The following is a 23,922-nucleotide window of genomic DNA, read 5'->3' as shown; positions in this document are numbered from 1 at the left end:
AAGCCTTACCACCAATAGACAAGGTAGGGCAAGGCTCGACCAAGAGAGAGGAATGCTTCGGTTGTGGCGGGACAAGCAGAGAGCCACGCCTGGAGCGCCCCAGGGGTTGCAGATCACAGCAAACACCCCTGGATGTAGGGACCAGTGGCCTTGGACGACTGAGGACCGGCATAGAAGATCACATCCCAGGGACAGCCAGACTGAAGATAACTGAGATGGCCGGAAACCTGAGTTCCGCCCAGGATGGAAATTCCCAAGAAGCAAGCAAAGAAAGAATTGCCCTAGGCCCCAAAATGTTGGAGGGGAAAAAGTTTCTCGGGGGGCCAAGACCGCAGACTGGGCGGTCCCTGAAAACACCTCCCCAGCCTGACAGACTGGCAGGGATGGACCGGAAGGGACACCTACGATAAAAATTAGGGGGGAAACAAAGCCACCATAGAAGGGACCAACAAGACTGACGAGAGAGAACGATCTTGCGGCCGAGAGACAATGGAGACCTGTCACACCGGAGGAAAATCACCAGTTGAAGAGGTCGGTGATGAAACTGGGCAAATGGCGCGGCCTCCACGGCCGCTGCCAATCAACCCAGGACATCCATGCAAAAGCGAATGGAAACTGGAGCAGGGAGACGAAGGCATCAGACTCTTGAAAAGAGTCGGCGGAGTCGAAAGCGGGCAGAGGCCGCATCGAACTGGAGCCCCAGGAGAGCGGTTGGGCTTGTTCTAAAATGACCATCCAACCGAAGTGAGAGAAGGTCTGGAGGTTGAGACTAAGACTCTCCAGGATCTGGGTCCTGGCTGGAGCTCAGATCAGGAGGTAGTCCAAATAAGGAATCACGGAAACAACTGTTGTCCGTAAAAAAGGCTATAACAGGTGGCAGGACTTTGGTAAAGGTCCGCGGATAAGTGGCCAGACCGAAATGGATAGCCACAATAGAAAATGACCGTCCGGAACTGCAGAGCGGAGGCACCGCTGATGACCGGGAAACAATGAGATGTGGAGGCAGGCATCCTGATGTCCACCGAGGAACGAAAACTCCCCTTGAGTCATGGACGCCAGCACCGAACGGAGAGACTCCATTCGGGATGGGAACGCAAGATGCTGGCTGAGATGCTCGAGAACCAAGACTGGGCGAACAGAAACGCCTTTCTTGGAGACCACAGAGAGGTTGGAATAAACCTTGAAAACGTTCCCCTGAAGCTGCATGTCCAGGCATCCCGGCAGGTAAGAGGCGACCAACCACCCGAGAGGTCGACGGGTGGGGGGGGGGGGAACCCTTCAGGCCGAGGAAGGCCTACGGGTGCCTGATGGGGCCGCCAAACGTCCGGAACGGATAGCCGACCTCCGGGAGGAATGGGATCGGAAAGAGGAGCCCTCTTCCCATGAAGGCGCCTGACTGGACCCTTTGTTGGTACCAAAGGCTGCAGAACCGGAAGGAGGACTTATGACGGAAAGCGGTTCTGTGAGTCTTACCAGAGGTAATAAAGAACTCTTTTTCCGCCCGTCACCTCTCTTCTTGAAGGTGGCATCTGCCTTCCAGGCTTAAAGCCACATGAAGGGACAGTGGCTACCAGGTAGCTTGTGGTAAAGGCAGCACAGTGGCTGCACATGGAAGCAGAACACAGAAAAAATCTCCGGCTGCGGAGCATCGGAGAGCTAGATTAAATAAATCCTCCAGAGGGATCTTGAAGACTACCCTGGCGGAGTTGGAAGACCATACTAAAAGGGCTGTTGACACCCAGGCAGAAGCAAAAGCAGGAAGAACCTGCTGCCTCAAGGGCAGAGATTGCCAGAGTATCCACCTTCATGTCCGCTGGATCCTTGAAGGCCGCCGCATCAGCCAAAGGCTGGGTAGGCGCCTTAGAGAGGCGGGAGACCGGCGGATCCACAGTTGGAGAGGAGGTCCACCGAGCAATGAGGTCCTTGGTGAAGGAATACCGCACTTGAACCTTCTTCGTTTCCTGAAACTTCTTGTCAGGATGACTTCAGGCAGATACCAGTAGGGTGTAAAATTCAGTGTGAGAGCTGAAAGTCTTGAGTGCCGGTCGGGCACAAAGAAAGGAGACTTCTGGAGCCACGGTCGAAGTTCCTGGGTCCTTTAGATGGAAGGTGTCTCTTATGGCCACAACCACTGAGTAAACCACAGCAGGCACATCCGTGCGGTCCTCTGAGTGGGAGGCCGAATCAGAAACCGCATCCACAAGTTCTCCAGGTGAATGGGAACGAGGTGAGGCAGCCCTGGAAGAGGTCGGGCATGATGAAAGTAAACTTCTGGACCATGTCCGAAGTTCCTGGGTCCTTTAACTGGAAGGTGTCTCTTATGGCCGCAACCAATGAGTACACCACATTAGGCACATCCGTGCGGTCCTCTGAGTCGGAGGCAGAATCAGAAACTTCTTCCACAAGTTCTCCAGGTGAATGGGAACGTGTGAGGCGGCCCTGGAAGAGAGAGACTGACCTGGTACGCGGGTCCGGTGAGCCAGAGCGGCGACCCTGGGAGCATTCTCTAGAGGAGCGACACTTGCTACAGGTCGGAGTAACGGGGAGATGCCTGCGAGGGGAGCGCCCGTGCCTGCCAGAAGACTCCGGGTATGAGTCAGATGACACAACCCTATGATGCTGCAAGAGCGTCAGAATAGGGGGAGAGCGGGACCCTCCAGAGGGCCGATGTAGGGAGGGCCTCTCCAAGGCAGTCGCCACATAACGGGAGACCGGAGCCAAGTCGGATATAGACTGGGAGAGGGAGGGAACCCAGGCTGGAGGGGCGGCCAAACCCACCGGGTCGGGAAGAACAACCGGGGTAGAGTAGCAGGGTGGTCTGGAGGAGCAGTGGAGCAGGCAGAACAAGTGGTTCAGCAGAACCAGACAGTTTAGAGTTACAGTATTAACAGATTAAAGGAGTGGCTAACACTCCAGTTAACCGTTTAGAGGGAGGCCGTTCTGGGCCTCTCTCACCCCAGACTGTGTTCCAGTTCACTGTCTACTTATCTTACTGTTTCACATGCCTTGAGATCCCCATAGACCACAATGGACCCATTTTAAAAATTAAACCACAACACTGTAACACTCTGTCCCACCCCGGGACTCGAACCCGTGGTGGTCTGCAGGCTGTCAAAGAGGAGAAATGCCGGCCAATAGCAAGGGAGGGGCGTGTTAGGAGCAGGGGGCACCGCTGATTGGCCCCTGCCACCAAATCGCGCGCACAGCGCTGATTGGTGTACAGTTCGCGCGCAGAGACGCTTCGGCAGCCCTGGGTGGGCGGAGCTAAAGCGCACAGGGCCGCCAAAGTATTAACAAGAAGTCCCGTAATGGTGCCCGTTCCTTGCCCCGAGTGCACATGTGAATGCATGTGTGCTCGCGGGGAATTGAGCGGACTAGACGCCGCCGGCAGCAGCCAGTGCTGAAAGTGAAAGTAAATCGGCGCTCAGAGCGCCAGCATAGAGAACACCGCGGCTGTCAGCTGCTTCAATGTAAAAACACACACACAGAGACCTTCCACACACATTTATATGAATAAAGTGTAGAGAGTTGTGCCCCATCCAATCTGCCACTGCTCCCCCAAGTAATAAAGGACCCCCTGTCCAGGCCAGCCCCATTAGACCCATGAGAAAAGTGGGCCAAAAACGGAGGGTCTCCAGCTGTTGCAAATCTGCACCTAAGGAGAAAGGGAAATATACTCACCTCAGTCAGAAGAACTTACCTCATGAAGTCTTCCTAGGAAGTCTTCAGCCAGCTTTTATCACCTGCATCATGCCGGGCTACCATGTGCGAGCGAGGCAAGCAAGGAGATAGGGTGATCCTGACCCATGAGGTACAACCCCAGGCGCTGACCGTTGGCGAGGGGGGGGGAGTGAACAGCACATATACGCAATGTCTGTGCCCCCTTACTCGCAACAGGGAAACAGTGAGCCGCAGTTCCTGAGTCCCCACCTGAAAACATGAAAGAAAATGGAATAAGAGACTAACACTTCCCTAACTAGGAAAATAATAAAACATAAGACCTGGTCTGGTAAACTCCAGACCATGTCCACCTCCTTAGTCACCAAGCTTAAACTGATTAGCTCAGGGCCTGGAGGCGGGTATATCCTGCTGGGAGGAGCAGACTTCTTTGTTGCCATAGTGTCATACCTCCTAGAGACAGCAGCATACACCCACGGTCTGTGTCCCCCAATGGAGCCGATAGAGAAACACCTTCTCCCCTACTCCCGGTCCCTGCAGATGCCATTCGTCTGCGCGCGATCCGATGTCTCCTCTCTTCTCCAGACAAGTAGTAGGACCTTTCCCTTTTCAGCCAATCACTGGCTGCAGCAGTGTCACGTGTGTGTCAATCCAGGGATTGGCTGACGGGGAAAGGTCTTTTTTGTCTGCAAACACACTAGGTTTCCCGGATCCCGCGGAAGATTTGAAAACAATCTGGGAAACCCAGTGTTTTTGCTGCAGTACAAAAAGCTACCTACCGGGGGGAGAATGTGACAGGGGGGGGGGGGGGGGGGGGGGGGGAATGTGACATGAGGGGGAGGAGAATGTGATATGGGGGAAGAGAATAAGTCGGGGGAGAATGTGATATGGGGAAGAGAATGTGACATGGAGGGGAAGATTGTGACGGGGAAGGAGTATGTGATGGGGGGGGGGGGGGGTTTAGATGTGACCATGGGGGTGGGGGGAGATTGGACATGAAATGGGGGGGATTTCACGATTTATTTATTATATCGCATTGCACATCTAAATCGCAATTTTAAAGGCCCATAATCCCAATCGCACATTTTCCCCATAACGTGCAGCCCTAATGTATACCAATATTATCTCCTTAAGGACACAGTCCATTTGGGCCTTGAAGACACAGCCAATTTCATTCTTGCACTTTCGTTTTTTCCTCCTTGCCTCATAAGAGCCATAACTCTTTTATATTTAAATCTTTAGGCCCATATAAGTGCTAGTTTTTTGTGCAATCAATCTTACATTGTAATTACATCACTTATTAAATGTAGGGCAAAAAAAATATTATTTGTATGGGGAAATTGAAAAGAAAACTGCAATTTTGCAAATTTTGGAGGGTTTGTTTTCATGCTGTACATCTTTAAAGAGAAAAGTGTTTGAATCCCAAACAGAACCTGGATCTGTTGCTTGTTCCAGTCCGCTGCAGTCCAGGTTTCACTTTTCCTACACCAATGCAAACAAAGCAACAATGGCTTCTGTCCATGTCAAGACAGGTAATGGCACTGTGACACCAAATTAGCTTCTGCTAAGGGCCTGGCAGAGACAGAGGTGTCTTAGTAAAGGGGTACTCCACCCCTAGACATGTTATCCCCTATCCAAAGGTTAGAGGATAACATGTCTGATCGCATGTCTGGTCAGGCCTATTGGACTGGAGAGGACGTGGCGTGACCCAGGCTTCCCTGTTCATGAATGCCGCAGCGCCGGCCCAGTGATCGTACCCCACGCGATCAGACATGTTATCCCCTATCCAAAAGATAGGGGATAACATGTCTAGGGGCGGAGTACCCCTTTAGGGTACAGTCCCACGTACCGCTTACGCAGCGCATCTTTACACTGCACAAAATCATCTGCAGTCGAGGGAAATAAGTTGTGTACTCTCAGATAATCATACACAGAGCTAGCCGTCGGCAGGCGTGCATTTTCAGTGAAGATTGGAGGTGGAGCCTTTTTACTCTTTTTTTTCACTTTGGTTTTGTGGACATGCACCAAATTTATCATTTGGTGCACATGGTTCGTAGTTTTGGTGCAAATGTTGAAATCAGCTGTTCACAACACCTTTTACACAGAACTTATCCACAGAGGATTTTACAATGTAGAGCAGCCATTTCGGAGTCCCTCCTGCAGTATATCAGCAAGCGACGCGAGTTATTTTCTTTTTTGGGGTTTATAGCCACCATGTGAAATGAATTTGAGTATTGAGTATTTTTTGTTTTTTTTTGGTTACCTTTAGTGCTTACCTTTCCTGAACCTGTGTGGCCATGTCCAATGCTGGCTCAATGGAGGGTGAAGTTCCCTCAGAGACAACTATTTCGCAGGATAGTATTGCGCAGCTCCAGAGGTGTCGCTGCTTTCATAAAAAAAAAAATGTATTTTGACGCTTTTACATTTTCTGACATTGCTGTGTGATTTCTGACAGGACTGTGTGATTTTGAGAAAGTTTAAAAAAAAAATCGCAGTGGAGAGAATGCACCAAACTTAGGCGGAAAAAGACACTGCGCCAAAGAATTGTGCCAAAGTTACGAAAAAAAAACATAAATCCGTTGATAAATACCCCCTATGTGTATGATCATCTGAGAGTACTCAGTGTATTTCCCGGTGCTGCAGAAGATTTTGCGCAGCATGAAATGCGCTACATACGCGGTACGTGGGACCGTACCCTTAAGGTGCCACCTGGGTCTGTATGGTGGACAAGGAAACTGAAGGAGGTGCTTGTGCCTGTAGGCAGACCAAACCAACCTCTCTACTGGTGGTCTGTCTGGGCCGTCCAGAGCCTGTACGCCACATGTGCATGCTCCCATGTAATCAATGCTCCTAACATCTGACAGCTTGGTCAGAACAGCCTAGATGGCAGGAGTCGATCAAAGAAAAAGCATGCTAGTCCAATAAAGAGCATCCTTCAAAGGGGGCAATATGTCTAAGTGCATAGTAGAAGCATGTTTAGCTGTCAATGATTTCCCACCATAAGTTAACCAAATCCAAAAGTAGCCATGGAGAGTCATTTTATAGGGCAGTAGAAGAAGCACTTTTACCCCATTTTGTGTCAGGACCCAGTGTCTAATAAGACCTGTAATCCTTTACATATTTGTCTGAGATATAACTCCAAGCCAGGTTTTGCAGCAATCTGATGTTTATAACTAGGTGCCTAACTTTTTTTTTTTTATAGAGGCTTGTTAATATTACTATTACAGTGGTCCCTCAAGTTACAATATTAATTGGTTCCGGGACGACCATTGTATGTTGAAACCATTGTATGTTGAGACCAGAAACCTGTTAATTGGTTCTAAAGGCACCAAAATGTCATCCACAAATAGGAAAAAGTGAGGATTAAACAAAAATAAGTAGATAACTAATATAGATAAAGCAAGTCCTTACATAGAAAAGTAAGAAAGAGGTGCTGTGAGCTGTAAATCACTGTCTATGTCAGTGTTTCCCAAGCAGGGAGCCTCCAGCTGTTGCAAAACTACAACTCCCAGCATGCCCGGACAGCCTTTGGCTGTCCGGGCATGCTGGGAGTTGTAGTTTTGCAACAGCTGGAGGCTCCCTGCTTGGGAAACACTGGTCTATGTAGAGGACAGGAGCTTCTTCAGGGTCCTGTACAGTACACGCAATGTCCTAAAAAAGTAAAATGGAGCTGCCCTCACCTGGTGTCCAAAGGAGCAGGTAACCCTGGCACAGGTTAAGAGTACAGAACATGTAATACCTCCCTGTACTGTAGGGGGCGCTACCATACAGTCAGTGCATACACTTCAGTAATACAGGGGTTTTACCAGTGAATGCCCATTCTGATATTCCAGCCATTGACCTGTTTCACAGATCTGCACTGTCTGTACATTGTATGTTGAGTCTGGTTTCAACTTACAATGGTCCAGAAAAGACCATTGTATGTTGAATCTATTGTATGTTGAGGCCATTGTAAGTTGAGGGATCACTGTATATACTTAAGGCATTCATTTGATTCCATCTCAGAATGTCAACATATTGGGGGGGAATAAATAAAAAGTTTTCGCTAATGAAAAAAGGAGTTGCATTTCCAGCATATAAAGTATTCACAAGTAGAACATCCTTTTTCTGTCATACCTGACTTATTCCCCAAAAAAGGGAATGGCTTTACAAATGATGGACTTTATCTGAAGCATGCAAAACACAGTCCACTTTTTTGGCACAAGTTTCATGGAAACTAAGATAATGCAAAACCTTGCATTTTCTGTTGCACAACTTATTCATTTTGGTCCAGATTTTGGAGCACGCCATGTAAAAGAGTGTGCCTGTGCCAATTTTTTTAAAGCATGCAAATCTATTCTACAGGATATACATGTTTTAAACTTGGCATAGGTAAGCCACCTTTTTGAAAGATTGAAAACTGTTAACAGAAATTCACAACAGTAAATAAATGAGTTTCAAATAAGTAGAAACAGTTTAAATTGTCAGTCAGTTGTGAAAAGATGGAATCATTCAGTTCTCCCAATACACTTTTCACAATTTTTTTTGTTCCCCCTTAACCCCTTAAGGACTCAGCAAATTTTATTTTTCAATTTTCGTTTTTTACTCCTCGCCTTCTAAAAATCATAACTTTTATATTTTCATCCACAGACAAAAAAAAATAAAAAAATATTTGTGTGGGGAAATTAAAAAGAAAATAGCAATTTTGCTAATTATGGAAGGTTTCGTTTTCACGCTATACAATTTACGGTAAAAATGACATGTTTTCTTTATTCTGTGGGTCATTGGGCATTGAACATTTTATCACAAGACAACTCTTTGAACATAGCTGCAGCACCAGAAGCATAGTCCCCTTACACTGTCTGTATTGGTGATGCTGTGTATCTGCAGAGCAGCTCCCATTCACTTTAAAGGGTAGGGTAACATGTAGCGCATCAGTAGCATATTTGAAGTATTTGGGGTTAATGAACATTACTTTTTTTTTTTTGGATTGCATGCACTGATCAATGTTGCTCCATAGAACAGCACTGATCATTGTTATCGACGCTCCATTGCTACAGCCTTCCATGGCTGGCTGCAGTACTGAAGTGCTGGTCGGATGGCAAAGGGGAAGAGACCTCCTGCCGTCCTTTCAGCTTATCGAGATACCGCAATTTCTCCACAGCAGTACAGATCAACCTGCTGAGCTAACAGGGAACGGGATTTACCGCATTTAGATGTTGCAATCAACGTTAAATCGAGGAGTGTAAAAGGTTGTATGCCCTGGTTGCTAATAGCTGCTGAGTGCGCCTTATACACAAGAAGCCCCCAGAGGATATAAATATACGTCCATTTGCGGTAAGGGGCTAAGATGGAAAACAATTTCAGGGTACATTCACATGTGCATATTTTTGCTGCAGATCTGCTGCTGCAGATTTTTCTGCCCATTGACTTCAATGAATGTACCCTTAGGGTGTATTTATATGTACAGTATCCTGCGCAGATTTGATACGGAGTATTTGAAGCTTCAGATTTAATACTAGAGTTCAATGTAAACTAAATGACTGAACACAGCTTCAAATCTGCAGCTTCAAATCCTGTGCATCAAATATGTGTGAACACACCCTTTAGGGTCTATTTACATGTACAGTTTTCTGCGCATATTTGATGCACAGAATTTGAAGCTGCAGATTTGAAGCTGTGTTCAGTTTCACTTCCATTGAAATCTGCAGTATAAAATCTGCAGCTTCAAATCCTGTGCATCAAATATGCGCAGGATACTGTACGCGTGAATACACCCTTAATGTCAAAATATAAAAACTTTAAAATGACAACACCAAGCTAAGATCTACATTTATTCAGGGTAGCTTGGAAATACTTGCTCTATTAAAGTGGTACAACAGCAGTAAATTACACCAAATTCAGAGAGATTCACAGTGTTTCTACAGGGCATGTGTAGGAGTAGGTTTTGCTGAGGTGTTCAGTAAAGGAACTCAAGTAACTTTGATCACACACAGTTACAGCATGACCTTATCTTTTGATATTTGACAAGAGCAATTACACATTTACTTGAAGAACACTGATATTTCTGATGTTGCAGAGCTGGAGGGCACAAATGCCTCTATAGACATATGAAAAGCACATAGAAGGAAGATGAGCATTTCCTATATAACAGTAGCCTCTAGACTGAAAGTATTAAATGAACAATCTGGGGAAAATGTGTACACTGCTTTAAGGAGAACTGTGGCGTAAATTTTTTAAGTCCCCCTGTGCCCGGGCTGCAAAAACAAACTTTAACTCACCTTCCTACGTTCCTCAGTTGCAGAGATATCGGCTTCCCGTTCCTACGGTGCTGCTGGCTTCTTAGGCTCGAAACGTCACAGTGCAGGCATCGTATCGCCGTCCGCATCAATGTCCCGCCTCGGCCGGTGATAGGCTGAGCGCACTGTCATGTAAGGAGCCCGGGCAGCAGGGCGAAGGCATGACAGTGCACTCAGCCTATCATCGGCCGAGGCGGGACCTCACTGCGGCCGGTGATACGCTGCCTGCGCTGTGACGTTTCAAGCCTAAGAAGCCAGAAGCACCGGAGGAACTTTTTTTTATGTTTTTTGGAGTCTGGGCACAGGAGGACTTAAAACATTTATGCCACAGTTCTCCTTTAATGTAGGGCCTAAGGGGATAGGTTTTCTGAGTATAAAAGCACAATAAGATAACTGCAGAATGTGTGACTAAGTTACAGTTTTCTCACCTATCTGTTCAAAATCCAAGGGGTACCTAAAAGCAAAACAAACCAAGAATAAGCTTTAAAGTATGGTCACAATATAACATTTCTCAAGCATATAATAAACAATGTATAATATATATATATATATATATATATATATATATATATATATTTTTTTTTTATTTTTTTTATTTTTTTTTTTACAGATGTACATAGAGGTCTGCTATGTGAATAAACAGCTAGAACTGACCAGGGGGAACATGTACTTGAGTAGATTTTAGTTTCCTACTATTCTCCTATTATCATAGGGTAGATTTGTCAAGACCTGTGCAAAAGGAAGTTGACCAGTTGCCCATAGCAACCAGATTGCTTCTCTTTCAGAGGCCTTTTCAAAGATTAAAGAAGCAATCTGATTGGTTGCTATGGGTAACTGCTCAACTTTTCCTCTGCACAGGTTTTGATAAATCTCCCCTATGTTGATAAGTGATGAGTGAGCCTACAGTACGAGTCATTGATTCTGAATCTCCAGCAGCAGTGGTAGATTTGTTTTGTCTAGAAAAAGTAGTTCTGCTTTCCAAGTGCTTTGTTTCCCTGGAAAAGGCATACCAGACATTTCCACGGAATTGCAATGGACAGGGATGGCTTCAAGGAGGGACCCGGCTCAAACGGCGCTGACCGACCACGACAAAGTATGGAGGATAAAAGAGGATTTTATTGAATAAGATGCAACGCATTTCACTGCACTTGCGCAGCAAAACACATTACATCTTGGTCAATAAAATCCTCTTTTATCCTCCATACCTTGTCGTGGTCGGTCAGCGCCGTTTGAGCCGGGTCCCTCCTCGAAGCCATCCCTGTCCATTGCATATACCAGTGAGCGGAGGGCAGCAGACGACCTACTATTTGTATGCTATCATCATTGTTGTGCATGAAGCTACACAACCACCAAGGGTGAGCAGTCATTCGTTTTTTACCTCACACTGGGGCTTAACAATATTACCCCATGGACTTTTTCAAGACAAAACAAAATGCAGCTACTTCTTGAGATTTAGAGATTCTCGAAATTAGCTTTTTTCTGATAATGATAGATTGGGGCAGATTTATCAAAACTGTCAAAAACTTATTTGCACATGGCAACAAACCACAGCTCAGCTTTTATTTCTCTCAATGTACTGGTAAAATTAAAGCGGAGCTGCGACTGGTTGCTATATTTTTTTTCAAACAGTTTTGGTAAATATACCCCACTGTGTATAGGAGGGTGTCTCAAACATCGGCTTACGAGTAATTATAAAGCACTGCTGAATATGTTAGAGCTATATTAAAATGTCTTAGACTACCGTAGAAGTACACAGGTCCGGCTCAGTCGAAAATAGCTGTAACTGATGTCAGAAGTGTTTAGCATTAATTATTGTGCATGCAAAGGGAATCCAGCAAGATGGGTCCTCTATAAACGTTGAATAATAACCCTTAGTCACAAAAGATTTACGTGAGCATTTACCGTTAGAAACAACAATTATGTAAATTAAGTTACTACATGTGGAAAAGCCCCATTTGATGCTTAGATGCTTAACCAGTGATACACACCTCAGTTGACTTCCTGGAAGATACCACAAACACCACAAATTGTGCATTTGCTTGTAGCACTAACAAATGTTCACTAAAAACAATACTGTTTATATAAAGCATTTCAAGCCCAAAGAAAAAGCCTGTATATAGATATACATTGAATAGAAGGGAGAAGAGAGACAGAAAGGATGGCCATAGAGATCAGTAAAAATGAGTAAAGACAGACAAACCCGGTCTCGGAACTTTGAAGTGACATCGGCTCACAGAACTTACTACACTTTGCTAGGCTCGGATCATGCGAGCCTGGTAGTGACGGTAATAATAGCAGAAAGGATGAGGAAGAAATGTTGTTTTGGCGTCTGAATGAATGGAGGAAGGTCTGGGATGATGTCAGGGTAGTCCAGCATACCTTACAGCTATCAGCAAGATAACATGACTCCATGTTATCCTATCACTGCTTGCATTTATGTGGCATACAGCTTCCAGTACAATGAGGACACAGCATTGGGGTGGGTTCAAAGGGGTTCTCCGGTGCTTACACATCTTATCCCCTATCCAATGGATAGGGGATAAGATGCCTGATCGCGGGAGTCCCGTTTATAATCAGTCCCCGGAGAGTGTTCGCTCCGGGTCTGATTAAGGTCGACCGCAGGGTCGGCGGCATGTGACGTCACGCCTCCGCCCCCCCGTGTGACGTCATGCTCCGCCCCTCAATGCAAGCCTACGGGAGGGGGCGTGATAGCTATCACGCCCCCTCCCGTAGGCTTGCATTGAGGGGCCGAGCGTGACGTCACACGGGGGCAGGGGCGTGACGTCACACGCCGCCGGCCCTGCGGTCGACCATAATCAGACCCGGAGCGAACACGCTCCGGGGACTGATTATAAACGGGGTGCCGCGTGCATGATCGCGGGCGTCCCCAGCTGCGGGACTCCCGCAATCAGGCATCTTATCCCCTATCCTTTGGATAGGGGATAAGATGTGTAAGCACCGGAGTACCCCTTTAAGAGGGTGATAAAGCCCTTTGCACTGCATTGCAGATGTCATTTTGGAGAGAAAAAGCTGAAATAGAGAAAGAACTAATGATCCCAGAAATCCTTCACAAAGTCATCAGAATTTCAAAGCAAGCTAAGCAAAGCATTCATCAGTGGGCTGACCTCTTGTCACCTGCAGTACTGTGTCCTGTTGGTGCACTAAAAAGCTCAGCCAGCAGTGAAAAAGCTATCATATTATACCACTAGCAAGCTGAGAAAAGCAATGGACTGACCTGCATTAAAAGGCTATACAACGCCAGCTTATTGCTTCAAATGTCTCGAGGGCAAAGGAAATTGTCACTAATTTCACCCGCACTAACCAGCGGCACTGTCTGACAGGTGACATGGATAAAAATGATGCCTACCATGTCCGACTCTGTTGTTGCGTTATGGCGATATTCTTATTTTTCTGAATATCTAAATGAGCCAGTTGGTGCTCGGGCAGGGTTACAAGGGTTATCAGCGCTGCTCGTTCAGCTCTCTGCCCAACTTAAACATTTGGGAAGCAGCCCATTTTCACCTTAAAGAAAATCTGTCATCAGCATCACCCGCACTAAGCCTGTTACAAAGGCTTGTAGTGCGGGTGATGCCGATTAAAACGCTATGTACCTTATTAAAAACCGAGCAGTGGATGTTTAGAAATCTTTATATTTACTTCCCTGTCAATCACAGGCTTGGGGCTCAGTTACATCAGCGGGACTCGGAAGCGGGACTCGGCCGGCCATTGATGTAAAGCTTCCTGTGATCTAAAGTTTTTACAAGTGCACATGCGCGGATTTACGCTAGCGTTAAGCCGCGCATGCGCACTTGTAAAAACTTTAGATCACAGGTAACTTTACATCAATGGCCGGCTGAGTCCCGAGTCCCGCTGACGTAACTGAGCCCCAAGCCTGTGATTGACAGGTAAGTAAATATAAAGATTTCTAAACATCCACTGCTCGGCTTTTAATTAGGTACATAACGTTTTAATCAGCATCACCCGCACTACAAGCCTGTGTAACAGGCTTAGTGCAGGTGATGCTGATGACAGATTTCCTTTAACCCCTTAATGATCCAGGACGTATATTTACGTCCTGCGCCGGCTCCCACGATATGAAGCGGGATCGCGCCACGATCCCACATCATATCGCGTCGGTCCCGGCGCTCATCAACGGCCGGGACCCACGGCTAAAACCACACATCGCCGATCGCGGCGATGTGCGGTATTAACGCTTTAGAAGCGGCGGTCAAAGCTGACCGCCGCTTCTAAAGTGAAAGTGAAAGTGACCCGGCTGCTCAGTCGGGCTGTTCGGGACCGCCGCGGTGAAATTGCGGCGTCCCGAACAGCTTGCAGGACACCGGGAGGGCCCTTACCTGCCTCCTTCGTGTCCGATCGGCGAATGACTGCTCTGTGCCTGAGATCTAGGCAGAAGCAGTCAAGCGCCGATAACACTGATCACAGGCATGTTAATACATGTCTGTGATCTGTGTAAAAGATCAGTGTGTGCAGTGTTATAGGTCCCTATGGGACCTATAACACTGCAAAAAAAAAGTGTTAATAAAGGTCATTTAACCCCTTCCCTAATAAAAGTTTGAATCCCCCCCCTTTTCCCATAAAAAAAATAAAACAGTGTAAAAAAAAATAAAAATAAACATATGTGGTATCGCCGCGTGCGTAAATGTCCGAACTATAAAAATATATTGTTAATTAAACCGCACGGTCAATGGCGTACACGCAAAAAAATTCCAAAGTCAAAAAAAGCACATTTTTGGTCACTTTTTATACCATTAAAAAATGAATAAAAAGTGATCAAAAAGTCCGATCAAAACAAAAAACATACCGATAAAAACTTCAGATCACGGCGCAAAAAATGAGTCCCCATACCGCCCTGTACGTGGAAAAAAAAAAAGTTATAGGGGTCAGAAGATGACATTTTTAAACGTATAAATTTTCCTGCATGTAGTTATGATTTTTTCCAGAAGTGCGACAAAATCAAACCTAGATAAGTAGGGTATCATTTTAACCGTATGGACCTACAGAATAATGATAAGGTGTAATTTTTACCGAAATATGCACTGCATAGAAACGGAAGCCCCCAAAAGTTACAAAATGGCATTTTTTCTTAGATTTTGTCGCACAATGATTTTTTTTTCCGTTTCGCCGTGCATTTTTGGGTAAAATGACTAATGTCACTGCAAAGTAGAATTGGTGACGCAAAAAATAAGCCATAATATGGATTTTTAGGTGGAAAATTGAAAGGCTTATGGTTTTTAAAAGGTAAGGAGGAAAAAACGAAAGTGCAAAAACTGAAAAACCCTGAGTCCTTGCTTTTTTGCAATTCTGACCACTGTCACTTTATACATTAAAGGGTACCTCTCATCAAAAAAACTTTTGATATATTATAGATTAATGTATGCAGAATAACTTTACAATTGCATGTTATTAAAAAATATGCTTCTTTCTATTTAATTTTCCACTTGAAGAAATGACCACTAGGGGTCTCCCTACCAGTCCTGGCAGCAAGCATTTCAGTCTCATGCTGGAGTCCTAAACACTACGGGCTGCCAGTCTGCTTTGTTCACAAAGGAGAACACTCAGATCTGCCAGCCTGCTTTGTTCACAGCCTGTTTGGCTGTGAACAAAGCAGGCTGGCAGCTCTGAGTGTTTAGGACTCCAGCATGAGTCAGAAATGCTTGCTGACAGGACTGATCTGGAAAAATACAATAGAAAGAAGCATATTTTTCATTAACATGCTATTGGAAAGTTATTCAACATTCATTAATCTAAAATATATCAAAAGTTTATTTGATGAGAGGTACCCTTTAATAACTCTGGGATGCTTTTACCTCTTATTCTGATTCCGAGATTGTTTTTTCGTGACATATTCTACTTTAACATAGTGATACATTTTCGTCGTTACTTGCATCCTTACTTGGTGAGAAATCCCAAAATTTCATGAAAATTTTAAAAAATTAGCATTTTTCTAACTTTGAAACTTTCTGCTTGTAAGGAAAATGGATATGTCAAATAAATTATATATTTATTCACATATACAATATGTCTACTTTATGTTGGCATCATAAAGTTGACTTTTTTTACTTTTTGAAAACATTAGGGGGCTTCAAAGTATAGCAGCAATTTTCAAAATGTTCATGAAAAATTCAAAATCCGAATATTTCAGGGACCAGTTAAGTTTGAAGTGGATTTGAGGGGCCTTTCTGTGAGAAATACCCTATAAATGACCCCATTATAGAAAACTGCACCCCTCAAAGTATTCAAAATGACATTCAGAAAGTTTGTTAAAGGAAATCTGTCATCAGAATCACCCGCACTAAACCTGTTACACAGGCTTAGAGTACGGGTGATCCTGATTAAAACGCTCCTTACCTGGTTAAAAATGGTTCAGCGGTTCTTCAGATATCTATATCTTTAGTTTTCTGTTATTCCCTGGCTTGGGACTCAGTGGGAGGTGTTATCATCTGGGACTCGGCCACATGTCATTCTAGCTGGGTGGAGAGGCTGCCCGGCTCATGAATATTCATGAAGTTATCCTCCTGGTCTAATTCTTCTTTCTCGGTCTGTTTGTGAATAAATACACCCTCCGTCCCTCCCTTCCTCCCACCCCCGGCTTTTCACTTATGCAGCCCGTCTTCTTACTTGTATAGGGCCGCAGCTTGAGTGAAGCCGGGGGGAAAACGCCACTTCCGGGTGTACGGAACGCGGCGCATGCGCGGCCCTCCCCACCAGACCGAGAAAGAAGAATTAGACCAGGAGGATAAGTTCATGAATATTCTTGAGCCGGGCGGCAGCTCCGCCCAGCTAGAATGACGTGTGGCCGAGTCCCAGATGATAACACCTCCCACTGAGTCCCAAGCCAGGGAATAACAGAAAAATAAAAATAAAGATATCTTAAGAACCGCTGAACCATTTTTAACCAGGTAAGGAGCGTTTTAATAAGGATCACCCGCACTACAAGCCTGTGTAACAGGTTTAGTGCGGGTGATTCTGATGACAGATTTCCTTTAACCCTTTAGGTGTTTCACAGGAATAGCAGCAAAGTGAAGGAGAAAATTCAAAATCTTCATTTTTACACTCTGTTCTTGTAGAGCCATTATTTTTTTTTTTTTTTTACAAGGGGTAAAAGGATAGAAATCCCCCCCAAAATTTGTAAGACACATGGCATACTATTTTGGAAACTACACCCCTCAAGGAAAGTAACAAGGGGTACAGTGAGCCTTAACACCCCACAGGTATTTGACGACTTTTCGGATGTGTAAATAAAAAAAATATTTTTTCACTAAAATGCTGTTTTTTCCCCCCAAATTTTACACTTTTACAAGGGGTAATAGGAGAAAATGCCCCAAAAATATGTAACACCATTTCTTTTGAGTGTGGAAATACCCCATATGTGGATATGAAGTGCTCTGCTGGCAAACTTCAAAAGTTCAGAAGAGGAGGAGCGTAATTGAGCTTTTAGAGAGAGAATTTGTTTGGAATGGAAGCATTTACAAAGCCCCCATGGTGCCAGAACAGTGGACCCCACCTACACATATGTGACCCCAATTTGGAAACTACACCCCTAAGAGAATTTAAGGGGTGCAGTGAGCATTTACACCCCACTGGCGTTTGACAGCTCTTTGAAAGAGTGGGCTGAGAAAATGAATCTTCAAAAATCTGTCAGACAACTGTGGGGTGTATATGTGTAAATGCTCATTGTACCCCTTATTACATTACGTGAGGGGTGTAACTTCCAAAATGGTGTCACAAGTGGGAGGTCCATTTTTCTGGCCCCATGGGGGCTTCGTAAACACACGTGGCATTCAATTCCAGACAAATTTTCTCTCCAAAAGCCCAATGCCGCTTCTTCTCAACTGAGAATTGTAGTGCGCCTGCAGAGCACTTTACATCCACATATGGGGTATGGTCTTAGAAGAAATGGGGTTACACATTTTGGGGGGCTTTTTTCCTATTTTCCCTTGTAAAAATTAAAAATTTAGGGTAACACCAGCATTTTAGTAAAAAAATACATTTTTCTTCATTTTCCCATCCAAATTTCACAAAAATTTGTCAAACACCCGTGGGATGTTAAGGCTCACTATACCCCTTCTTACGTTCTGTGAGGGGAGTAGTTTCCAAAATGGGGTCACATGTGAGTATTTTTTTGCTTTTATGTCAGAACCGCTGTAAAATCAGCCACCCCTGTGTAAATCACCAATTTAGGCCTCAAATGTATATAGTACGCTCTCACTCCTGAGCCCTGTTGTGCGCCCGCAGAGGCTTTTATGCCCACATATGGGGTATTTCAGTAGAAAATTCGTTACAAATTTTGAGGGTCTTTTTTTTCCTTTTACCTTTTGTAAAAATGAAAAGTATGGGGCAACACCAGCATGTTAGTGTAAAAAATATTTTTTTTTGTTACAACAACATGCTGGTTTTGACCCCAACTTTACCTTTTCATAAGGGGTAAAAGGAGAAAAAGCCCACCAAAATTTGTTATTTCTCCTGAGTACGGAAATACCCCATATGTGGCCCTAAACTGTTGCCTTAAAATACGAAAGAGCTCCAAAGTGGGAGAGCACCATGCGCATTTGAGGCCTGAATTAGGGATTTGCATAGGGACGGACCCGGATGCAAGAATTACCAAAATTACCCTACGGCAGTATTTCCCACACAGGGTGCCTCCAGCTGTTGCAAAACTCCCAGCATGCCTAGACCGTCCATGGCTGTCCAGCAATACTGGGAGTTGCTGGGGGCTCCGTTTTGGAAACAGTGCCGTACCAGTCGTTTTTCATTTTTATTAGGGGGGGGTAAATGTGTAGGGGAGTGTGTATATGTAGTGTTTTACTTTTTATTTTGCGTATTGTAGAGTTTTTAGGGTACATTCACATGGTGGGGGGTTTACAGCGTGTTTCCCACTGGGAGTTTGAGCTGCAGCGGAAAATTCGCCGCAGCTCAAATTTGCAGCGTGAAACTCACTGTAAACCCCCGCCCGTGTGAATGTACCCTGTACACATGGGGGGGGGGGGGGTTGTAGCTTGCAACAGCTGTAGGCACACTGGTTGCGAAACACTGAGTTAGGTAACAAACCCAGTGTTTTGCAACCAGTGTGCCTGGAGGCATACTACTAAAACTCCCAGCATGCCATTTTGGCTGCTCGTGCATGCTGGGGGCAGTAGTTATGCAACAGCTGGGGGCACACTGGTTGTGAAACACTGGGAGTTTGTTACTTAGCTCAGTGTTTCGCAACCAGTGTGCATCCAGCTGTTGCAAAACTGCAACTCTCAGCATTCACTTACAGCCGAAGGGAATGCTGGCAGTTATGCAACAGCTGGAGGCACACTACAGCAACTTCCAGCATGCCCTTTGGCTGTCAGTGCGTGCTGGGGTTTTTAGTTATGAAACAGCTGGAGGCACACTTTTTCATAGAAAAAATGTGCCTCCAGCTGTTGCACAACTACAACCCCCAGCATGCACAAACTACCAAAGGGCATGTTGGGAGTTGTAGTTGTGCCTTCTGCAGTTGCATAATGACTCCCAACATGCCCTTTTGTGCATGCCAGCAGTTGTTGCTAAGCAACAGCAGGAGGCCAGTTTACCAGATGCTGCTGCGCACGCCGGATCCTTCTGCCTGCAGCTGAGTCCGCTCCTGGGGCCCTGTTCCCACCACCGATGGCGGGGATCGGGGGCCCCCACTCAGGTATTAACTCCATGGCACCCGCCCTCCGGAAGAGGGGCGGAGCGGGTGCCATTAGGGACATCCCCACAGCAGGAGTCCTGATTTGTCTGCCCCTAACGGACGACGAATCAGGACGATCATGAGGTGGCACCATTGCCACTTCACTCCTGCTACTAAATGGTGATAGGTGCCGTCACATATCACCCTTTTTTTCCAGGTCCCCAGGGACCCGATTGACCTTGAATGTCTCAGGACCCCCCCCCCCCCCCAGGAGTTGTCACGGGATGCCTGCTGAATTATTTCAGCAGGCATCCCGGTCACCACCTGGCGAGTATGCATACACCCTGTGTCCCCAAGAGGTTAATATGCACTTCATTCCCCACTCTTAGTACCTACTACCCAACACAAAACTACAACTCCTTCCAAGCCCAGGCAGCCGGGCATGCTGAGAGTTGTAGTTTTATGTCACCATGCCTAAGGCCGCGATTGTAACCCCGCACGCACACAAAGTTGCTCATTTAAATATTCAGGAAAATAAAGATACCTCTCGAATGAATTCAGGCATGGCAGGTATCATTTTAATCAGTGTCACACGTACTACCAGTCAGTACCTCTGGTTAGTGCAGGAGAAATGAGTGACAGATTTCCTTTAACATTCTGACAATAAAATATCCTGCTAGAATTGTACATTTTATGTCATTTACACCAATCCTCTTTCACGTTGCTCTGCATCTAGTAAGCATAAACAAAAATAGCGGCTGTAAGCAGCTGTACCTATTTCGAAGTATCCCAAAATCCTGCAGTATTTCTTCTCCAACTTCTCTTGCTTTGCTGCTCACAGGCTCATGCTGAAGACAGGTGGCAAGAAAGGATTCTGAAACTAGAATGTAAAAAAAGAAACATTTCAGGTCCTCAAATATTCAAAAGTTAATTTGTGAGGAATTTCTATTTTATAGAAATAATTTTGTTAAAAAAAATCCACTAACTAACCAAATTTTTATTAAACACAATAGGAAGCTTAGTGGCCCAGTCCATTTGATCCTATGGTGGCCATGCACTCTTACATTTGGCTAAACCGTTCCTTAGGAGGTTTTTGTGTAGCAGTTTTTTCATTCAGTTTTTTTTTAGTAAAAGCCAGAAGTGTATTCAAAAGAAACTGTCCGATATACTGTATTGCAAGGACTGCTAAATTACTTCTAGCAATGCTGTGAGCACTGACCAATATTTTGGTTCTCAGACTCCACTACAGGTTACAATACAGATCTATAATGAGCAAACAAAGAAATAATTGAAAGGTGCACTCACCAGGGAAATGGCTTCAAATCTTCTTTATTGTGCGATCATAAGGTACAGTGTCAGATAAAACATCAAGGACAGACATGGTCTACGGAAGTACGATACAGCTGTGACCACCTCGCTGGGATTCCTGGTGTCTCTGCCCTTGATGGTTTATCTATCATTGTACCTTATGATCGCACAATAAAGGAGATTTGAAGCCATTTCCCTGGTGAGTGCCACCTATCAATTATTTCTTTGTTTGCTGATTTGGATTGCTTTTTTATGTCTGGAAGGCTGAGCACCTATAGGACTTTTGGCTTTCATTTTACCCACCTGTGTTTGCTCTAGGCAACCCTGTGATTTTGTTAAGCAGTGTCGGACTCGGAGTTTCCCATTTACACAGATCTATAATGACTTACTGAGCTGACAGTGGAGAGGATCTACACAATATTACTTGTACTGAAAACACAACACACAAGAAAAGATTCATGCACAAGAAAAAATGCACATCATCCCAGACAATAAAAGATATAAAAAGCTGAATGAAAAGCAATGAAATCATAAATCTTTAAAAAAAAAAAAAAACAACAGGCAAACTAATACAAACTAATGTACTACATCAGTGTTTCCCAACCAGGGTGCCTCCAGGTGTTGCAAAACTACAACTCCCAGCGTGCCTGGACAGCCACCCTGGTTGGGAAACACTGTACTACATGATGCTCCTTACACCCTGAGCACCAGCGTCTTATAATTAGAGGGGGAAGTCAGTTTGGCCCTGCTTGCCCGAAGCAGGGCTAAATGTATGAAAAACTCATCCACCCAAACTAGATGTCCTGGGCGATGGGATTTCCACATCCCTGTAGCACCATATTTATCATATGCCATACAACGATTTGGCACATCTACACATTACCAGCACATTAGGGGTGTGAATCGCCAATAATTTGGCGATTTGAATCGCGATACCAGGGTGGCGATTCGATATATCGCAATATATCGCGATATTGTCATGTTGGCGATATATCACGATATATCGCGATATTCCCTAATAAAAGCTTGGGGAAACTTATTCTAGCTGAGAAAGAACAAGACCCCGCGAGAGTTGTCCTGTGAGTGCGTACGTTCTCCTTCCTGTTTGTTCTGAGTCTGTAGTCTCGCGGTAGCAGCCTGCGAGTGGGACAGAGCTGATAACAGGTACACTGCCAACTAGTGGTCAGGAGTTTTTAAGTGTTATAAAAAAAATAAGACAGACAAATAGGACTGTGACTCAGTGAGTGAAATACAGTAAATGTTAATTATAATAATTTATAAAAAAAATCGATTCTCAGGATTTTAAAATCGATTCAGTATCGCGGAACAAAAAATCGCGATAATCGCGCAAATCGATTTTTTCTTACATCCCTACAGCACATAAAATAAAGATTTTGAAAAATCATTCACCTCTACCAGCATTGATAAATTCCCACAGTGCATTTTAAGGGTACATTCCCACACGGCGTATTTGCTGCGTATTTGCTGCGTATTTGCTGCTGCGTATTTTATTTTCTCTGTTGAAGTCAATGGGTAGGAAAATACGCAGCACCAAATACGCAGCAAAATACGCCGTGTGGGAACGTACCCTAAATCTGTACAACAGGTTAATTTATGTGCAGAGTTAAAAAGAGTTCTAAAAATGTTATCCATTTTGCTGCCACTGTAATATGCTTTGTATTTTCCACAGGCAAAACCACAAAGAATAATCTGCAACCTACCTGCCCTGTAAGAACATACCCTTAAAGGGGAACTCCGGTACTTTACAACATATTACAGGATAGGGAAGAAGTGTCTCATCACAGAGGGTCTGACTGCTGGGACCCCCTGCAAACTCCTGGCCGGCACCCAGGCTATCCCCATGCACGGACCCCCTGAGATCAGATACTTATCCCTTATCCTGTGGAATAGAATAGAAAATAGAAAGAAAGGATTATACTTCTTCCTTATGGATCCACTTCTAGCTTTGGATCAAAAACCACAGTGACCATTTTCATAGTAAAACTGTCAAGTGATAACCCAGCCTAGGGTACGCTCACACGGCAGCGCATTTGCAGCGTATTTGACGCCACGGATGAGCTGCCGGCACACACAGAGTTAAGGAGGTGCGATCTCTCTGCTGCTGCCATAGCTCTGTGTGTCCGCTCATGACTGCCAGCAAGAAATACACAGGTACAAGGGGACACACAGAGCTACGGCAATAGCAGAAAGCTCGCTGTGTGTGTGGCGGCAGCTCATCCACGGTGTCAAGTACGATGAGGATGCGGTCCCCTAAGGGTCTATTTACACGGGCGGTCTATTCACAGGGGTGGAATTTCCACCTGAAATGAAAGCCCATACACTTCTATGGGTTTCTGCTCTCCCATTGACGGAATTCCGCAAGCGGAAATTCGACAGTGTCGATGGGAGTGCGGAAACCCATAGAAGTGTATGGGCTTTCATTTCAGGCAGGATTTCGCAGATTGAAATTCCGCCCATGTGAATAGACCCTAAGGCTTTGTTCACACAGCAGAATGCATGTTTTCTGTTTTGCTGAATTCCATGTGCACTACATTAAGCAGAATTTCCAGGCAGAATTCTGCACAGAAATTCTGTAGTGTGTACATAGCCTAAGGGTACATTCACACGAGTGGACTCACAGCGTATTTTATACTGCAGATCCGCCGGTGAAGGACCGCTGCATGGTTGCTTTACATGTGCCTGCTTGGAGCGGCAATACACCACTACGAGCAGACACATGTACGAGTTGCCGTGCATGCGCAGTGTACTCTCACACATTGTGGCCGCTTCCCCTGCTCCATGAGCTAGGCCAAGAGCTGCCGAAATGTGAGACTATACTGCGCATGCGCTCTGCAACTTGCACATCGCAGTGTGTCTGCTCGTAGCGGTGTATTGCCGCTCCGAGCAGGCACATGTAAAGCCACCATGCAGGGGTCCTTCAGTAGCAGATCTGCAGCATAAAATACGATGTGGGTCCGCTCGTGTGAACAGACCCTAAGG

General features: G+C 45.2%; 1 protein-coding gene across 4 annotated transcripts in view; it reads right to left on the bottom strand.

Moving 5' to 3' along the window:
* The window catches only part of SKAP1 (src kinase associated phosphoprotein 1), a 430,073-nt gene that overhangs the window by 403,442 nt on the left and 2,709 nt on the right, over positions 1-23,922 (bottom strand). For all 4 annotated transcript variants that reach the window (XR_008849179.1, XM_056547763.1, XM_056547765.1 and 1 more), the window contains exons 2-3: positions 20,389-20,494; positions 10,385-10,410 (exon numbers count right to left, since the gene is read on the bottom strand). Coding sequence is in view for 3 of the 4 variants with exons in the window: in XM_056547763.1 (XP_056403738.1) it covers positions 10,385-10,410; positions 20,389-20,494 (132 nt within the window). In the remaining variant the exon portion in view is untranslated. The remainder of the gene's footprint in view (positions 1-10,384; positions 10,411-20,388; positions 20,495-23,922) is intronic.

Source organism: Hyla sarda, chromosome 12 (assembly GCF_029499605.1).
Source record: "Hyla sarda isolate aHylSar1 chromosome 12, aHylSar1.hap1, whole genome shotgun sequence".
In the NCBI taxonomy this organism is placed as follows: domain Eukaryota; kingdom Metazoa; phylum Chordata; class Amphibia; order Anura; family Hylidae; genus Hyla; species Hyla sarda.
The sequence above is the reverse complement of the archived record's forward strand: the minus strand, read 5'-3'. Positions and strand labels throughout refer to the sequence as shown.